This window comes from Diceros bicornis, chromosome 1, assembly GCF_020826845.1.
Source record: "Diceros bicornis minor isolate mBicDic1 chromosome 1, mDicBic1.mat.cur, whole genome shotgun sequence".
In the NCBI taxonomy this organism is placed as follows: Eukaryota; Metazoa; Chordata; class Mammalia; order Perissodactyla; family Rhinocerotidae; genus Diceros; species Diceros bicornis.
This window is the reverse complement of record NC_080740.1, coordinates 68054166-68069251: the sequence shown is the minus strand read 5'-3', so window position 1 is coordinate 68069251 and position 15086 is coordinate 68054166. Positions and strand designations below refer to the sequence as shown.

The 15086-nt window shown below is 48.0% G+C and overlaps 1 protein-coding gene across 2 annotated transcripts in view; it reads left to right on the top strand.

Annotated features, from left to right (window-relative positions):
* The window catches only part of ANXA6 (annexin A6), a 49876-nt gene extending 36840 nt beyond the window's left edge, over positions 1-13036 (top strand). Inside the window, exons 21-26 of one of the 2 annotated variants that reach the window (XM_058544411.1) lie at positions 4142-4159; positions 4910-5003; positions 6118-6213; positions 9016-9074; positions 10448-10570; positions 12613-13036. In XM_058544411.1, coding sequence (XP_058400394.1) covers positions 4142-4159; positions 4910-5003; positions 6118-6213; positions 9016-9074; positions 10448-10570; positions 12613-12672 — 450 coding nt within the window. In that variant the 3' untranslated portion in view covers positions 12673-13036. The remainder of the gene's footprint in view (positions 1-4141; positions 4160-4909; positions 5004-6117; positions 6214-9015; positions 9075-10447; positions 10571-12612) is intronic. The other variant, XM_058544412.1, reaches the window with a different exon arrangement.
* The last annotated feature ends 2050 nt before the right edge of the window (positions 13037-15086 follow it).

Genomic DNA, 15086 nt, shown 5'->3' with positions numbered 1-15086 from the left:
CTGAGGCCACGCTTCATTCACTCGTCCGACAGATATTAAGTACTACTATGAGCAGCCCCATTGTGCTGTTGTGCTCTTTAAACCTGGCCTTCCTCCTTAGAGATCACCCCAAATTCATCCTCCACCTCAAAATTCATCCTCCTAGGAACGCTTCTGCCTGGTGCCTGCTACCTATGAGCTATGCTTCCAGTGTTGCCAGCAGGGGGCAGTGGTGGGCCTCGCTGGCAGCCACTTTGCAGGAGAGAAGGGGTGAGAGAGAACCTGGGTGGAAACAGCCGAGGGAGCTAAAGCTCTGCCCAGCTCAGCTGCTTTTCCAGCCCCACAGGTGATAGACCCCGACCTTAGCGTGGACTCATTTTCTTATAACTAGAAATATTTCGTTTCAAAAGTAATACATATTCTTTTGTAAAAACTTTAGAAAATAGGGACAAGGAAAAAGAAAAAAATCCATAACCTACTAGTAATAACCATTTTAATGTTTTGGAATATATCATGCTAGTTGTCTTTTTATGTAAATATAAAAGTGAATTCCTGATTTATAACAGTTAAAAATGAACGGTGAGTGCTGTTGCATATTATCTTTAAAAATCAGCATCATTTAATGGCTTATATGCCATTCCATTTAAGAATCTACCAAACTTTATTTAACAAGCCCTCTCCCTAGTAACCAAGTCTTATCACAGTCATGATTTTTTTGCTGAGAATAGATTTCTAGACGTGAAATGGGAATGCTGGAGGAACATGTATACAAAAAGGGAAGGCGTTTGGTACGCAGAGCCAAGTCCGTCCTAGAAAGAGAATGCACATTGTGCTCAGCAATATGTGTTTGCTTGTTTCACACCTACTCCTGCTCCCATACCCTCCCCCCGGCGTGCAGAAGACCCTCCAGCTCTTGGAAGTCTGGATCTGTTATAAACAGGGTGACATATGTCCAGTGTTCACCTGTTACCCCACAGGAATTGCTAATAGCTTCCCTTTCACTCTCAGTGTTCCAGTTTGAGCAATAAATAATATAGATAATCTAATTCTTACAGAGTCAGAGTGAAATGCAGAATTGTGGCCCTTTTTAGATAATTCAGTCCCCAGATTATTTTTTAATATAACAGCTTTATTGAAATATAATTCATATATCATACTATTGACCCATTTATAGTATACGAATTCAGTGGTTGTTAGTATCTTTACAGACTTGTGCAATCCTCACCACAGTCAATTTTAGAACATTTCATCACCCCGAAAAGAAATCCTGTACGTGTTGCAATTACTACTCATTTCCTCCCAACCCCCTAGCCCTAGGCAACCACTAGTCCACTTTCTGGCTCTACAGATTTGCGTTTTCTCAACATTTTGTATAAGTGGAATCATATAATACATGGCCTTTTGTGACTGGTTTCTGTCACTGAGTCTGATATTTTCAAGGTTCATCCCTGTTATAGTACATATCCTTTCCATTGCCAACCAATATTCCACTGTATAGATATATAACTTTTTTTATCCATTCATCAGCTAATACACATTTGGATTGTTTCCACTTTTCTGCTGTTATGAATAATGCTGCTTGCTATAAACATCTGTGTACAAGTTTTTGTGTTTTGTGCACATATGTTTTCATTTCCCGTGAGTGTACATCTAGGAGCGGAATTGCTGGGTCATATGATAACTCTATGGTTAATTTTTACATGAAGTAGGTAGGCTAATAAGGAAAAACTTTTGTGTTGAGTATCTGGAAAATTATTTTAGTAACCCACTGCATTTTTCATATTACAAGTATTATTGTCTTCACGATGCTTTGAAAAAACAAATATGTCTAGGGTTCTCTGATCCAAAGAAATGAAGAATGTTTGGCACTTCAGATATTTTTAAATAATAATACTAGGCATTTTTTTTAGCATAACTTTTTAAAAATTGTGGTAAAATGCACATAACATCATAAAACATAACACAAAATAAAAATACACATAACACATCATAAAATTTACCATCTTAACCTTTTTCTAAGTATACAGTTCATTGGCATTAAGTACCTTCACATTGTGCAACCATCACCACCATCCATCCACTGAACTCTCTTCATCTTGTAAAACTGAAACTCTGTACCCATTCAACAGTAACTACCCATCACCTCTCCCCAGCCCCTGGAAACCACCATTCTACTTTCTGTCTCTATGAATTTGACTACTCTAGGTACATCATATAATTGCCATCATATAGTATTTGTCGCTTTGTAACTGGCTTATTTCACTTAGCATAATGTCCTCAAGGTTCAACTAGGTTGTTTTTAATATAGAAAAGTATAAATGGGGGCCAGCTCCATGGCGTAGCAGTTAAGTGTGTGCGCTCTGCTGCTGGCGGCCCGGGTTTGGATCCCCGGCGCGCACTGTCGCACCACTTGTCAGGCCATGCTGTGTCGGCATCCCACATAAAGTGGAGGAAGATTGGCATGGATGTTAGCTCAGGGCCAGTCTTCCTCAGCAAAAAGAGGAGGATTGGCATGGATGTTAGCTCAGGGCTGATCTTCCTCACACACAAAAAAAGGGGGCCGGCCCGATGGCGCAAGCGGTTAAGTGCACGCGCTCCGCTGTGGCGGCCCAAGGTTCGCCTGTTTGGATCGCGGGAGCACACCGACGCACTGCTTGGCAAGCCATGCTGTGGCAGCATCCCATATAAAGTAGAGGAAGGTGGGCATAGATGTTAGCCCAGGGCCAGTCTTCCTCAGCAAAAAAAGAGGAGGATTGGCACATGTTAGCACAGGGCTGATCTCACAAAAAAAAAAGTATAAATGAAAATCAGAAGCATCCCAAAATCCTAGTAGCCCTGATAACTCTTATTTGGCCTTAAAATAAAAAAGAAAAATAACGTATTTGCATGTTGAAAAAATGTAAACATAAAATTTCAGGAAAAATAAAATAAAATGCAAAAGCTTTCCCCTATAGTCCTTTTCCTCAAAGGTAACCACTGTCAACAGTATCTTGACTATCCCTCTCATATGACTTCCCAGTAAGTATGTAAGAGCAAGTATGCATTTATCTTTTTTTATCTTGATAAAAGAAACACTATTATACACAATATGCTATACTTTACTTTTTTGCTTAGTTTAAATGGAAACTCTCCTTATTATCACTGTAGACCAGTCTTATTCTTTTTAATAGCTACGTGGATTTCCATTATTGGATGAACCATAGCCTGTTCAACAAGCCATCTACTAATGGCTTCCAGTTTTTCTCTATTACAAAGAATGCCGCACGTAACACCCTTGTGTTTTATTTCGAAAGACTTGCCAGGATATCTGTAAGGCACATTCCTAACAACATAATTGCTTGATCAAACAGCACTTGCATTTTAAATTTTGATAGACATTGCCAATTTATGTAACAAAAAGAAGGTTTCTAAAGCATAAGGCTGTTGTGACAGCCTTTATAAAGAGGATGGTGTCCGTCTGCCCAATAGAATAAAGTGGTCAGCAGGGTTTCAGGGTAACAGGCAAAAGGCGAAACTCAGTCTAGGGTCCACAGGCTGGCTGTGTTTGTTCCCAGGCACTCCAGGTCACAGCTACTCACCTTGCAATATAGTATCCTAACCACAGAGTTCTGTGCTCGGCATAAGGCAGTGATTAAAATTCACCCTTGTAAGATGACTGAACAGCTGGCGTTTTCCCACCTGATTGGCTGTGTGCCCCCTGCAAGTCCCCTCCCCTCCAGGCCTCAGCTCTCCTGTCTGTAACATGATAGGGTAAAATGACAGGTCTCCCGAGGACCCTCCAAGTCTAAATGCGGTCAAAGGTGCGGGGAACTCGGCACTTCACACATTCTAACTTCTCGGGCTCTGTGGAGACGAGTGAGCACACTGAGGTGTGGAGTCGCCCTAGGTGGCCGGGGGTGACGATGGGTAGAGTGCCCTGTTCTGTGTCCCCCCTTTCCCCTCGGGTGAAGGCTTTTGTAGTTAATTCCCAGGCCTGTCCCCATATCGAGTTCCAGCCCAAAGGTTTTCCTCCTGCCTGTCCCCCATGTGGTCCTCTTGGGACCTCTGCCACCCTGAGCCGGGCCCCGTCACCCTCACCCCAGGGCCCCCAGAGCTACCCTCTCCCGGCCTCCTCTGACTCTTGCCTCTCCTCTCTCCTCCTCTCTCTCCTCCCTGCTCTCAGGTGGCTGCTGAGATCTTGGTGAGCGTCCTGTTCTTCTCGTGGATTCTAACGGCCTCTCTGCGTGAGAGTCTGGCTGTGCCTCTGGGTGGGGCTGAGTGGGGCAGAGTCAGGCAGGGACTGGGAGGCTCGCCCCGCAGGTTCTCTCTCTCCCCTTCAGGGCCTCTTTAGAACCCTGCTAGGTGGAAAACAGGCCAGGCAGGTGTTTCTCAAACTTCAGCCACTCACCTTCTGCATGATTTGTGCCACATACCACCAGCTGTGGCTATTTTTCTTTAAATCGACTCTTTTTTTAAAACCTGAAATGAGTTATTTTAGAGGAAAATTTAGTATCAGTGTAAATAGAACTAGTAGCTGGTTAGAAGATGACTGTGGAAACATACATGCGTGGTGTGTTGAAATATGTGTGCCCGTTTACCACAGTTGGGGAGACACTGGCTAGGCTATTTTTCCCTGCACATGTGCACAGACACGCTTCCCCAGAGGGGCTTTCTGGGGGGCTTAAAAATGGAAGGAGACTTTCAGGGGGTTTAAGGATGTGGCCCTGAGGTCAGGGTGGAAGTGCCCAGGCTAAGCCCCTCTGTGTCAGTCCACAGGGTCCCTGGGAACTGGAGGGGGAATGTGGAGGCCAAGGAAGGAAGAAGGGTCAGCGTCAGCCTCCTTGGATGGTTGGGTCAGCCCAGCTTCTAACGGCCCTCGGCCTAGGCAACGACATGCAAGTGAATAATACCCAAGGCTTTCTTGTGTCTTCCCTCCACTTGGGCTTTGCAGGAAATAGCAGACACATCTGGTGGAGACAAAACTTCTCTGGAGACACGTTTTATGACCATCCTGTGCACTCGTAGCTATCAGCACCTCCGGAGAGGTGAGGCCTGACCCTCCCCTTCCCAATTCAGCAGGAAGATCCCCAGGTCCGATGAGAGCCTCTCTTGAGAGCTCCAGGAGGAGCCAGTTGCCCACCTATCTACTTACCTCGACAACCCTGGGGTCTAGTTCTGGCTCTACCGCTAACATGTCATTCAGCCTTGGGCCAACTCCCTTCACCTCCAAGGCCAGCTCCGCTGGATGGGTAGTGGCTGCCTAGAAGGCTGTGCTGAGGATTCGAAGGTTCTGTGTCACGGTCCTTTGGTGATGTCTGCCAGGAACGAAGCAATGAAGGTGGTGACGGCACAAGGACCACACACGTCTTTGAGCCACAGGCCGCCGTGTGCACAGGGCACACTGTATTGTGTGGCTCTGACATAGTTGATCATGAAGTGCCCTTTCCACTAGGACATTACCTTTTAACTTGCATTTGCATGGCGCCTTTCAGTAAAATACTTAAGGTGTTTTAGCCTACTGGCTGAAAGAGTGGGCTTGGGAGCTGGATGGGCTTGATTCAAATCTCCCACTAACAGCCCTGTGACTTTGGGCAGGTTACTGAATATCTGTGCCTTAATTCCCATATCTATAAATTGGGATTTTAGTTCTACCTCATATAATTGTTGTGAGGATACAAAACATATAGTGCACAGAAAACACTTAGCACAATGCCTGGCACATAGTGACATCCTCAGTGTTATCATTATGATTACTGACATTAATCCCTATCCCAACCTTGACTCGAGGAAGGGGAGGCCCAGCAATGGGGAGGGGCTCACCCAGGGTCACTCAGTGAGCTGGGGGTAGAGCTGTGACTAGGACCCATGCTCCTTCTGCCACCCTCGCCTGGGTTCCTAGAACTTGTCCGAGGCTCCGGGGCAGTGTCTGACTTGACACAGATTTGGCTCTGAGCCCAAAGCAGCCTTGAGGTCAGAACTTCCCTCCCACAATGATCCTGCCCAGTGCACTTAGGCCTGGGCTGTGGCCATGCCTGCTGCCCCTTGCCACTTTCCTGGGGCACAGCCAGTGGACGGAGCTGGGTGGGATGGGGAGGGGTGGTCTCCCCCCTCCCCTAAATTGAAGCTAACCCCCCACCTCTGGGCTTCTCTTGGGGCCAGTCTTTCAGGAGTTCGTCAAGATGACCAACTATGACGTGGAGCACACCATCAAGAAGGAGATGTCTGGGGATGTCAGGGATGCGTTTGTGGCCATTGGTAATTGGTGGGGACCAAGGGAAGGGCTGGAGGTCAAGGGAAAGGGCTGGGAGCACTGGGAACATGGCCAGATTCCCTGGACAAGTGTGGCCTTAACAGCTTCCTAAGCTACTAGAACTGGAAAATAAACACTGCCACTTACTGACTCCAGGCCCTGCCAGTGTGTGCTTGGCGGGGTAACATGAGGGCTTATTCCAGGCTGCAGGGCAGGATGAGGAAACAGCTCTCCCTGGGGAAGTAACCAGGAGGGCGATGTCAGGGCTGGGTAGCGGCACAGTGTCCTGCAAGACTGGGTGTGTACACACACTACATACACTACACACAGACATACACATTATACACAGACACACACTCACACTACACACACACACCCTTTCCTCCTCCAGCACCAGGATCTCTTTGGTTACTCTCTTATTACGTAATTTGAGTTCTTGACTTGGAGAAAGTCTTTCCACTTTTGGATCCCAATTTCCCCATGTGTAAATATGGAAGAGTAGATGTGGGCCAAGGTTCAACTTATTCTTATTAGTATTAATGATCAGTAGTATTTCATTTTATTACTATAAAATGCACTGCCTTGGTGCACATGTTTTTTTATCTTACCTAGAGGTGTCAATGAAAGGTTTTCACAAAAGTGCCATCAATTATAAGATGAATCTTGATTTCAGGGATGTTAAAAAGATGTTTTAGAATAGATGAAATAGAGATATTGTTGCTGCTGTTGTTATTTAGCATTCAAGGGCCTTTTCCACATGGGACAATACCTAGGGGGCAGTGTAGCCTAGTGAGTCTAGGTTGAATCCCTGCTCTGCCACTTACTAGCTGTATGTCCTTGGGCAAGTTACAAAAACCCTGTGCCTCAGTTTTCTTGTCTCTAAAAGGGAGATAATAATAGTACCCAGCCTGTAGGGTGGTTTTGTAAGAGATGAGTTAATTTTACATAAAGCACTTAGACCACCACCTCCTGGCACAGAAAGCCCACTGGATAAATGTTAACTTTTGTTGTGATTTCCTGCCAGGCCCTGTGTGAAGTTAGTTGCACACAGCTTTGGTTGAATCCTCACGAGGTGCTTTATCAGCTTATTTTACAAAGTGGGACACTGAGGTTCAGAGAGTTAAGTGTCAGTGGTGGAGGCAGGACTCAACCCAGAGGCTGCCTGAGCCCAGAGCTCATGCTGGCCATCACCAGGGTAATTGGAGACACTCTCAGATCCTGCCCTCGTGTTTCTCCCTCTTTCCTCTCTCCTCCCATCTGGAATGCGCGCGCGCGCGCGCGCGCACACACACACACACACACACACACACACACACACACACCCCACTCCACATCACTTCATCCGTGGCAGGCCCCGGGGTCCTCTGAGGAAGATGGGCAGGCTTCAGGTTCTGGAGAAGGCTTTCGGGATTGGTTGCAGAGGATGGAAGTTTATGCCCAGTCTGCTCTTTAACCAGACTGACGGAGCCCTAGTCCTGGAGTCGGGGCAGACTTCTTGGAGGAGGTGACATGACTGGGGACGTGCACATCAAGTACAGCCTTGCAGGATGGTGGGGTTTGGGGAGGTAAAGTAGCGGAGGCTCTGTACCAGGACGACAAAGGAATTTACATTCTGTTAAAAATGGGGGAGCGAAGGTGATGAGATAGCAAAGGGAGGCAGGAGCTTTGACTTCCAGGCCAAGGAGCTTGGGATTTGTTTGGGAGGGGAAGGGAGCTGCGTAAGGAGCTGGGAAGGCTGGTGTATGATGTGATCTTTCCCACAGGTTCCTGAGCCTGCGCAGGGGCGGGTGCATGACTGTCTCCTGCATGACTGTGCCCTTGGCAGGCGCAGCTGCAGCCTCTTGCCCACTGCTGTCCTCATAGAGATACTTTAATATCCAGAGACATTCTGACTTTCTGGTCCTGGTGTCTCATTCCTCCTCCTCGAGCTGTCTGAGACACCTCCCTGTGGGCTCTGGAGTCCAGCAGCTGCTCAGGGCTAAAAACTCCCAGGCCTTGAGAAAGGCTGGGGTTGGTACAGCCTGGCAGGCATTATCGGGGGTGGGGGCAGAGGGGAGCAGGGGCTGCCAATGCAGCACACGTGTGCAGGCTCTGGGGCAACCCTCAGCCCCAGGGATTGGCACGGTGCCTTAAATTATACCCAAGTCATTCTTTGCTGTAGTATTTCTCGAAATCAGTAGTTCTCAAAAATTAGGCTGCACCAGAGTCGGGTGACTAACCATCCTGGTATGTGCTAAAACCAGGAATGTGCCAGGCAAAGTGGAGCAAGTTGATCACCCACCTTCAGAGTTGCAGATTCAGCACATCTGGGGCGGGGCGTGAGAATTTGCATTTCTACCAAGTTACCAGATGATGCTGATGCAGCTGTCCAGAAACCATACTTTGAGAACTGCTGCGCGAAATATTTCTTGCGTCTGAGTCTCTAGGGTGGAGCCTAAAACCTGAGTTTTAAACAAGTTTTCTGGCGATTCTGATGCACTTAGCAGTTTGAGGCCCCCCGCCTTGGGTTCATGGGGGATTTCTTCCCTATGAGTCCTCTTGGTTTGCTGCGAGCACCTTAGCAGGAAGTAAGTTGCAGCCCAGTGAGAGCCAGGCCTAGGGAAGAGCCAGAGGAGGTGGCCTCGGGAAGGCAAGAGTCAAGGTGTCAGGGAGAGTCAAGGTGTCAGGCCCCGAGTATGACCCTGGGGTTGGCAGTGACCTGCAGGCCTAGGCTGCGGGGAGAGGACATGGGAGAAGGAAACCCAGGCCATAGTCTAGGCACGCCTCCTCTGACCAAGTTCCCTGCATCTCTCTCCTCTTCCTACCAGTTCAAAGTGTCAAGAACAAGCCTCTCTTCTTTGCCGACAAACTTTACAAATCTATGAAGGTAAGAAAACTTGCTCGTTTGGTCCTTTCCTTCCAAACACTTCCGCCCACCCACAGACGCACACGTGCGTCATCCCCCAGATCAGGACTCGTGCAGCTGTTTCCACCCATTTGATATTTATCAACATCGGCCCCATGCCTGGCTCTCGGATAGTAGTTCTCCACCAGGGGTGACATCGCCCCCAGGGAACATTTGCGAATGTTCAGACATTGTTTTGGTTGTCACAACGTGGGGAGTGTGCTGCTGGCATTTGGTGGGTAGAGGGCAGGGATGCTGCTAAACATGCTACAATGCACAGGACAGTCCATGCAATGAAGGATGATCTGGCCCCACATGCCAAGGTTGAGAAACTTGCTCTGGGGACGCAGGGCTGAGTAGGACACAGTCCCTGCCCTCTCGGAGCTCACGTTCTAGTAGGTGACACAGTATCTCCTATGACAAATGATCACAAAAGGTCGCAGGTGCTCAGCTCTGGGACTGGCCCTGGCTTCATGAAAGCCCAGGCCACTCTGGCCACCCTCTGAGCCCAGCAGGTGGAGTCTCAGCTTCTCACACAGCCTGGGCAGCTGGTTGGTGGGAGCAAGCCTGACACCCCTCTCAGCCTGCAGTCCCCAAACATGACAGCCATTTCTGAGCACTTACCATGTGCCAGCTCTGACTCCTAAGCTGGTGTCCGAGCTCCCTGGGGGCAGAGGTGGGCCCTGGCTGCCCACACGTTCCATGTCCCGTGCCTGTTCCTCGTGCCCTGTATTAGTTTCCCAGGGCTGCTGTAACAAAGTACCACAAACTGAGTGACAACAGAAATTTATTCTCTCATGGCCCTAGAGGCCAGAAGTCCAAAATGAAGGTGCTGGCAGGATTTGCTCCTTCTAGAGGCTCTGAGGGAGAAGCTCTCCCATGCCTCTCTCCTAGCTTCTGGTGGTTGCCAGAAATCCCGTGTTTCTTGGCTTGTGGATACATCCTTCCAGCCTCTGCCTGTATCTTCATGTGGCCTTCTCTGTGTGTATGTCCATATGTCCTCTTCTTATAAGGACACCAGTCGTTGGATTTAGGGCCCACTCTAATCCAGTATGACCTCAACCAATTACGTGTGCAAGGACCCTATTTCCAAATTAGATCACATTGTAAGGTTCCAGGGGGACGTGAATTTTGGGGGCATACTGTTCAACTCATACAGGCCGTTTTTGCCTCTCTCTGGCCAGTCCTAGGCACAGGGGAATTTGGGTCAGGACTGTCTGTGGAAGACAGAGGCAGAATATCCCACCCTGGTTTCGGCGGGAAAAGGGAAAGGGGCAGATGGACACCTACGTCTTGCCTGACCTGGCCCTGTTCCTCCTTCTGTCCTCTGTCTCCCTCTCACCCGGCTCCACCAGGGTGCGGGCACGGATGAGAAGACCCTCACCAGGATCATGGTCTCCCGGAGTGAGATCGACCTTCTCAACATCCGGCGGGAGTTCATTGAGAAATACGACAAGTCTCTCCACCAAGCCATTGAGGTAAGGGGAGGGGTTAGAGGTCAGTGGGGAAGGGGGTGAGTGTCAGACCCCTAACCATAAGAAGTCCTTTTTATTCCCAGTCTTCTTCTCAATGAGTTACCTGTTAGAACAGCCAGGATATGCTAAATGCAAGGAGACCTGTCTCATTGTTTATGCTAAAAAAAATTCCAGATGGATCAAAGGTTTATAATTAAAGATTTCCAAATAAAACAAGAGCCTAGTCTCTAAAACAATTTTATTGAAGTATAATTTACATATCATAAAATTCACCTGTTGTAAGGGTATAATTCAATAATTTTTAGTAAATGAAATGAGTTGTGCAACCATCACCACAACCCAGTTTTAGAACATTTCCATCACCCCATTAAGATCCCTTGTACCTGTTTACCCATTTCTACCCCCAGCCCTAGGCAACCATCAAGTGACTTTTTGTCTTTATAGATTTGCCTTTTCTGGATATTTTATATAAATGGAATCATGTAATATGTAATCTTGCATGTCTGACTTTTTTCACTTGGAGCCCATTTTTTAATCTTTGAGAGTGGCCAAGATCTTAAAGTTTGATACTGTGCTTGGTTGACAAGACTGTGGGAAATCTCACAGGCAGTCTCACACAGACTTAGAAGGGATGTAAAGTGTAGCACATCTTTAAAGGCTAGTTTGGTAGTTTCAAAATTTAAAATGTGTACACTTTGGACTTGGTAATTTTACTTATAGGAATTTATCCTACAGACATAGCCACACGTGTTCCCAAAAACATATAAGAGAATATTTATGCCAGCATTGTTTACAGTAGCAAAAGATTGGAAGCTCTCCATGTAGAACTGGTTAAATAAATTACGGTACATCCATATGATAGAATACAATACAGCCATGAAAAAGCATGAGGAGCCTCTATGTGCTGATTTGGGATCTTCTCTAAGTCAAAAAAGTACAGCTCAGGATAGTGTGAATGCTGTGTGTCCATTTGTGTAGAAAAGGGATATTATACACATAGACATATTTGTGTATGCAGAGACTATTGCTGGAAAACCATACAAGAAAATACAGTCATATGCTACATAACAACGTTTTTGGTCAATGATGGACCACATATACAATGATGGTCCTATCAGATTAATACCATATAGCCTAGGTACGTAGCAGGCTATACCATCTACCTGTCTGTGAGTAGATTCTGTCATGTTCACACAGCGATGAAATCACCTAACAACATGTTTCTCAGAACGTATCCCCATCGTTAAGCGACACATGACTGTAGTAACAGTGGCTACCTCTTGATTTGAGTAATTAGGGGTCAGGGATGAGAGGGAGACTTTTATTGTATAATCTTTCCTTTGGTTTGAATTGCTTATAATGATGATACAGTATTTTTTTAGTCAAATGTCAAAAATTACAAAAACAAAAAAAATTTTAAAAACCATGTATCATAAAAATGACAGGAGCACCTCTAAGAGGAAGGAGAAAGTCTGGCTGCTCCCCAAGCCCTACCATATGCCAGACATTATGATGTGTCATAAATGCAATGATGTTCACATTAATTCCTGCAAGGGCCTGGTACCCAGTAAGTGCTCAATAATGTTTGTTCGAATGAGGAATCCGGTAACACATGTATTAATGGTCGTGGGGGGAGGGTAATAACAGAGTGAAGGGAGTCAAGGGAGGTAGGAATTCACTATGCTTGAGGCAAGAATAGAGGGCAAGAACACTTCACAGAGGAGGGGGCACCTGATGGGACAGGATTTGGGGGCAGTGTAGAGGGTGTACTGGACGAAGGAATGGTAAGTAGAAAGATGACCAAGATGCTCCCAGAAGGAAGCGGGGAGGTGAAGCCACAGAGCTTCACGGGCGTCAGACCACAGAAGGCCTTGAAGCCAGGCTGAGAGCCTGGATGTTTTCCTGAGGGTAATGGGGAGCACGGCAGGGACGTAGCCACATGTATGTGTTAGGGAGACATCCAGGCTGACGGCAGCTGGGAGGAGGGGACTTGGAGGCCATCAGGACTGTTTTTACTCACTCTGCTCTCCCTCTGCCCCCACCAGGGAGACACCTCCGGAGACTTCATGAAGGCCTTGCTGGCTGTCTGTGGGGGCGAGGACTAGGGCACCGGCTTTGGCGGGCACCTCTGCCGAGAAAGTCAGCAGCACCAGCCGCCATGACCAAGCCTGACTGCTCCAGCTCCGGAGACTAAGGAAGGGATGGGGTGGGGGGAGGGGGAGGGAGTGGGCTTTTGGCTTCCACTGGGGTTTAGAAAAGGCTCTCACTACCTACCACGGGCCGCTGAGGGCCCAGTGCGGTCACTCCTGCTCACGTCTGAGCAGCCGAAGAACCGTAGCCATAGATCCCGTCCACCTCCACTCCCCATCTTCCTCCTTAGCCCTCTCCGGCTTCCTTCCCTTGCAACAGCCCCTGCCCTGGTTTGGGCTTTGTCAAATCCAAAAACATACTGAGCCTTTTGTCTGTGAAGTGAGTGATGTATGTGCTTTGAATGGCGGGGTGTGGTGGCAGGTGCCAGTTGAATGTTCTGGGGGAGGGGAGGGAGGAGTAAGTGTCTTCCGGCCAACTGACAATCCTCCTGCCATTTCACCACCCACCTCCATCCAGGTTGTTGTGCTAGAGCACTGAACCGGGAGTCCAGATACCTGGCTTCAGATTTGCATCTGCCACAGGCTTGCTTTCTGGCCTTGGGCCAGTCTCTTTCCCTCCCCGAGTCTATTGTCTCATCTACAAAATGAGAGAGCTGGTCAAAAAGATCTTGGCTTTCTCTTCTAACATTGACTCTAGGATGTGCCTCTGAATCATTCCTTTCCACTTCTCTCTTTAAATAAAAAGAGACATACAAACACATAAGCACATTTCCAATGGGGATCTGTGTTTTTGACCTAGAACCTGCAGCCTGGATTGTCCCCATGGGGTGTTAACCTGCCCAGGAGTGACGACTATCTTCATACTCTTTCCCGGGAATTCCGAATGAGAGTCAGAGCTCACATCCAGCCTGGGAAGGCTGGCCCAGCCTGCTCTGGGTCTCAGGTCCCCTCTCTTCCGTCTGCTGCCTGGATGTTTCTCTGTGTGGTCTTCATCCATTACAACCAAACCCAGACTTCCTCTTTTGAACTCTTCAAGGGCACCAGATGCGATCGTGATCTGGGGAGGCCTGTGGAAAGTTTCCACTTCGTGAAGATCACTGATAAGCAGTAGACTCAACTGCAGTTTCTCTCTCTCCCTTCCCCCAGCTCTGTTTCTGCTCTGATACCTAGATCTAGAGTTGTCCAGTGACCCTGGCCTGAGGGTGCCTGCTGGCTGGAGGACTCTGCTCCCTATCCCGGCTGACCTGACCTATCCTGGCAGTTCACCAGGTGTTATTGTAGTAGCTGTGCAGGGAACATGGGGCAGGGGGTGCTGCTGGCTGGGTCTGGTCTTGTGTGACCTTGGACCGGCCACTGCCCTTGCTGGGCCTCAGTTTCTCCATTTGTACAGTGAGGGGTTGGACCCAACAGTTTTGAAGAGCCCTGTCTTCATCTCTGACATAATGAGTCTGAAAGTAAGATAATTTACCTTGTTGTGTCTTCCCCACTTCCTTCCTTCCTCCAGGCTGTGAGCACAAACCCCATGAGGGTCAGCTGAGAGTTTTTTTTGGGTATTTGCCCAACTTAACTATTAACCGAAAGATAAATTAACCAAATGGTTGAGAGCTGAGGAGTCAGACTTTTGCGATTAACTAACCGTGAGCGTGCTGTCTCTCTGGCCTCAGTCTCCTTATCTGTAAAAGCAGGGCCCCTGTTCTACCTGTCTCGTGGCCTTTGTGGGGTAAAGGAGATGATGCACGGAAGTGCTCAGCCGGGCCCGCCCGGCTTGGAGGCAACACCTGCCCTGAGCCGGGCCCCACTGTAGGAGCTGAAAGGTGGCTCCCAAGATGTTTTCCGAGCTTTGTTTTCGAGTTAATCAGCTGCAGATCACACAGGCATCCACAGACAAAAATATGTACCAAAAGAAAACAGGCCGGGAGTGGAAAGGAAAGAGTGACAGAATCTGAGGGAATAGAGTAGGGTGGCCCCCTGAGGCTGAGGGGAACACACAAGCGGAGAAACCAGGAATTTCCATAATTCCTGGAAACCAGGAACGAGCATAGCTCAAACTGAGCACTTGCAATGTACAAGACACTGATCTAATCCATCAACATGCAGTTTTTACTTAATTTTCACTTCAGGTGGGCTGTGTTCTGGGATTGGTCAGTAGTAGGAGGGAGACCCTCAGGGTTTGTGAGGTGAGGTAGACAAGATTAGAGATGGGAGTTTGCATCCAATTATAGAGGACCTTGATTGTCAGGATTTTATCTCATATCCCAGGAGCCTTTGGATGTTCTTGGATGGGGAAGGTACGCATCCAGCCATGCATTTAAGAAAGACGCACGAGGGCCGGCCCCATGGCTTAGCGGTTAAGTGAGCGCGCTCTGCTGCTGGCGGCCTGGGTTCGGATCCCAGGCGCGCACTGACGCACCGCTTCTCCGGCCATGCTG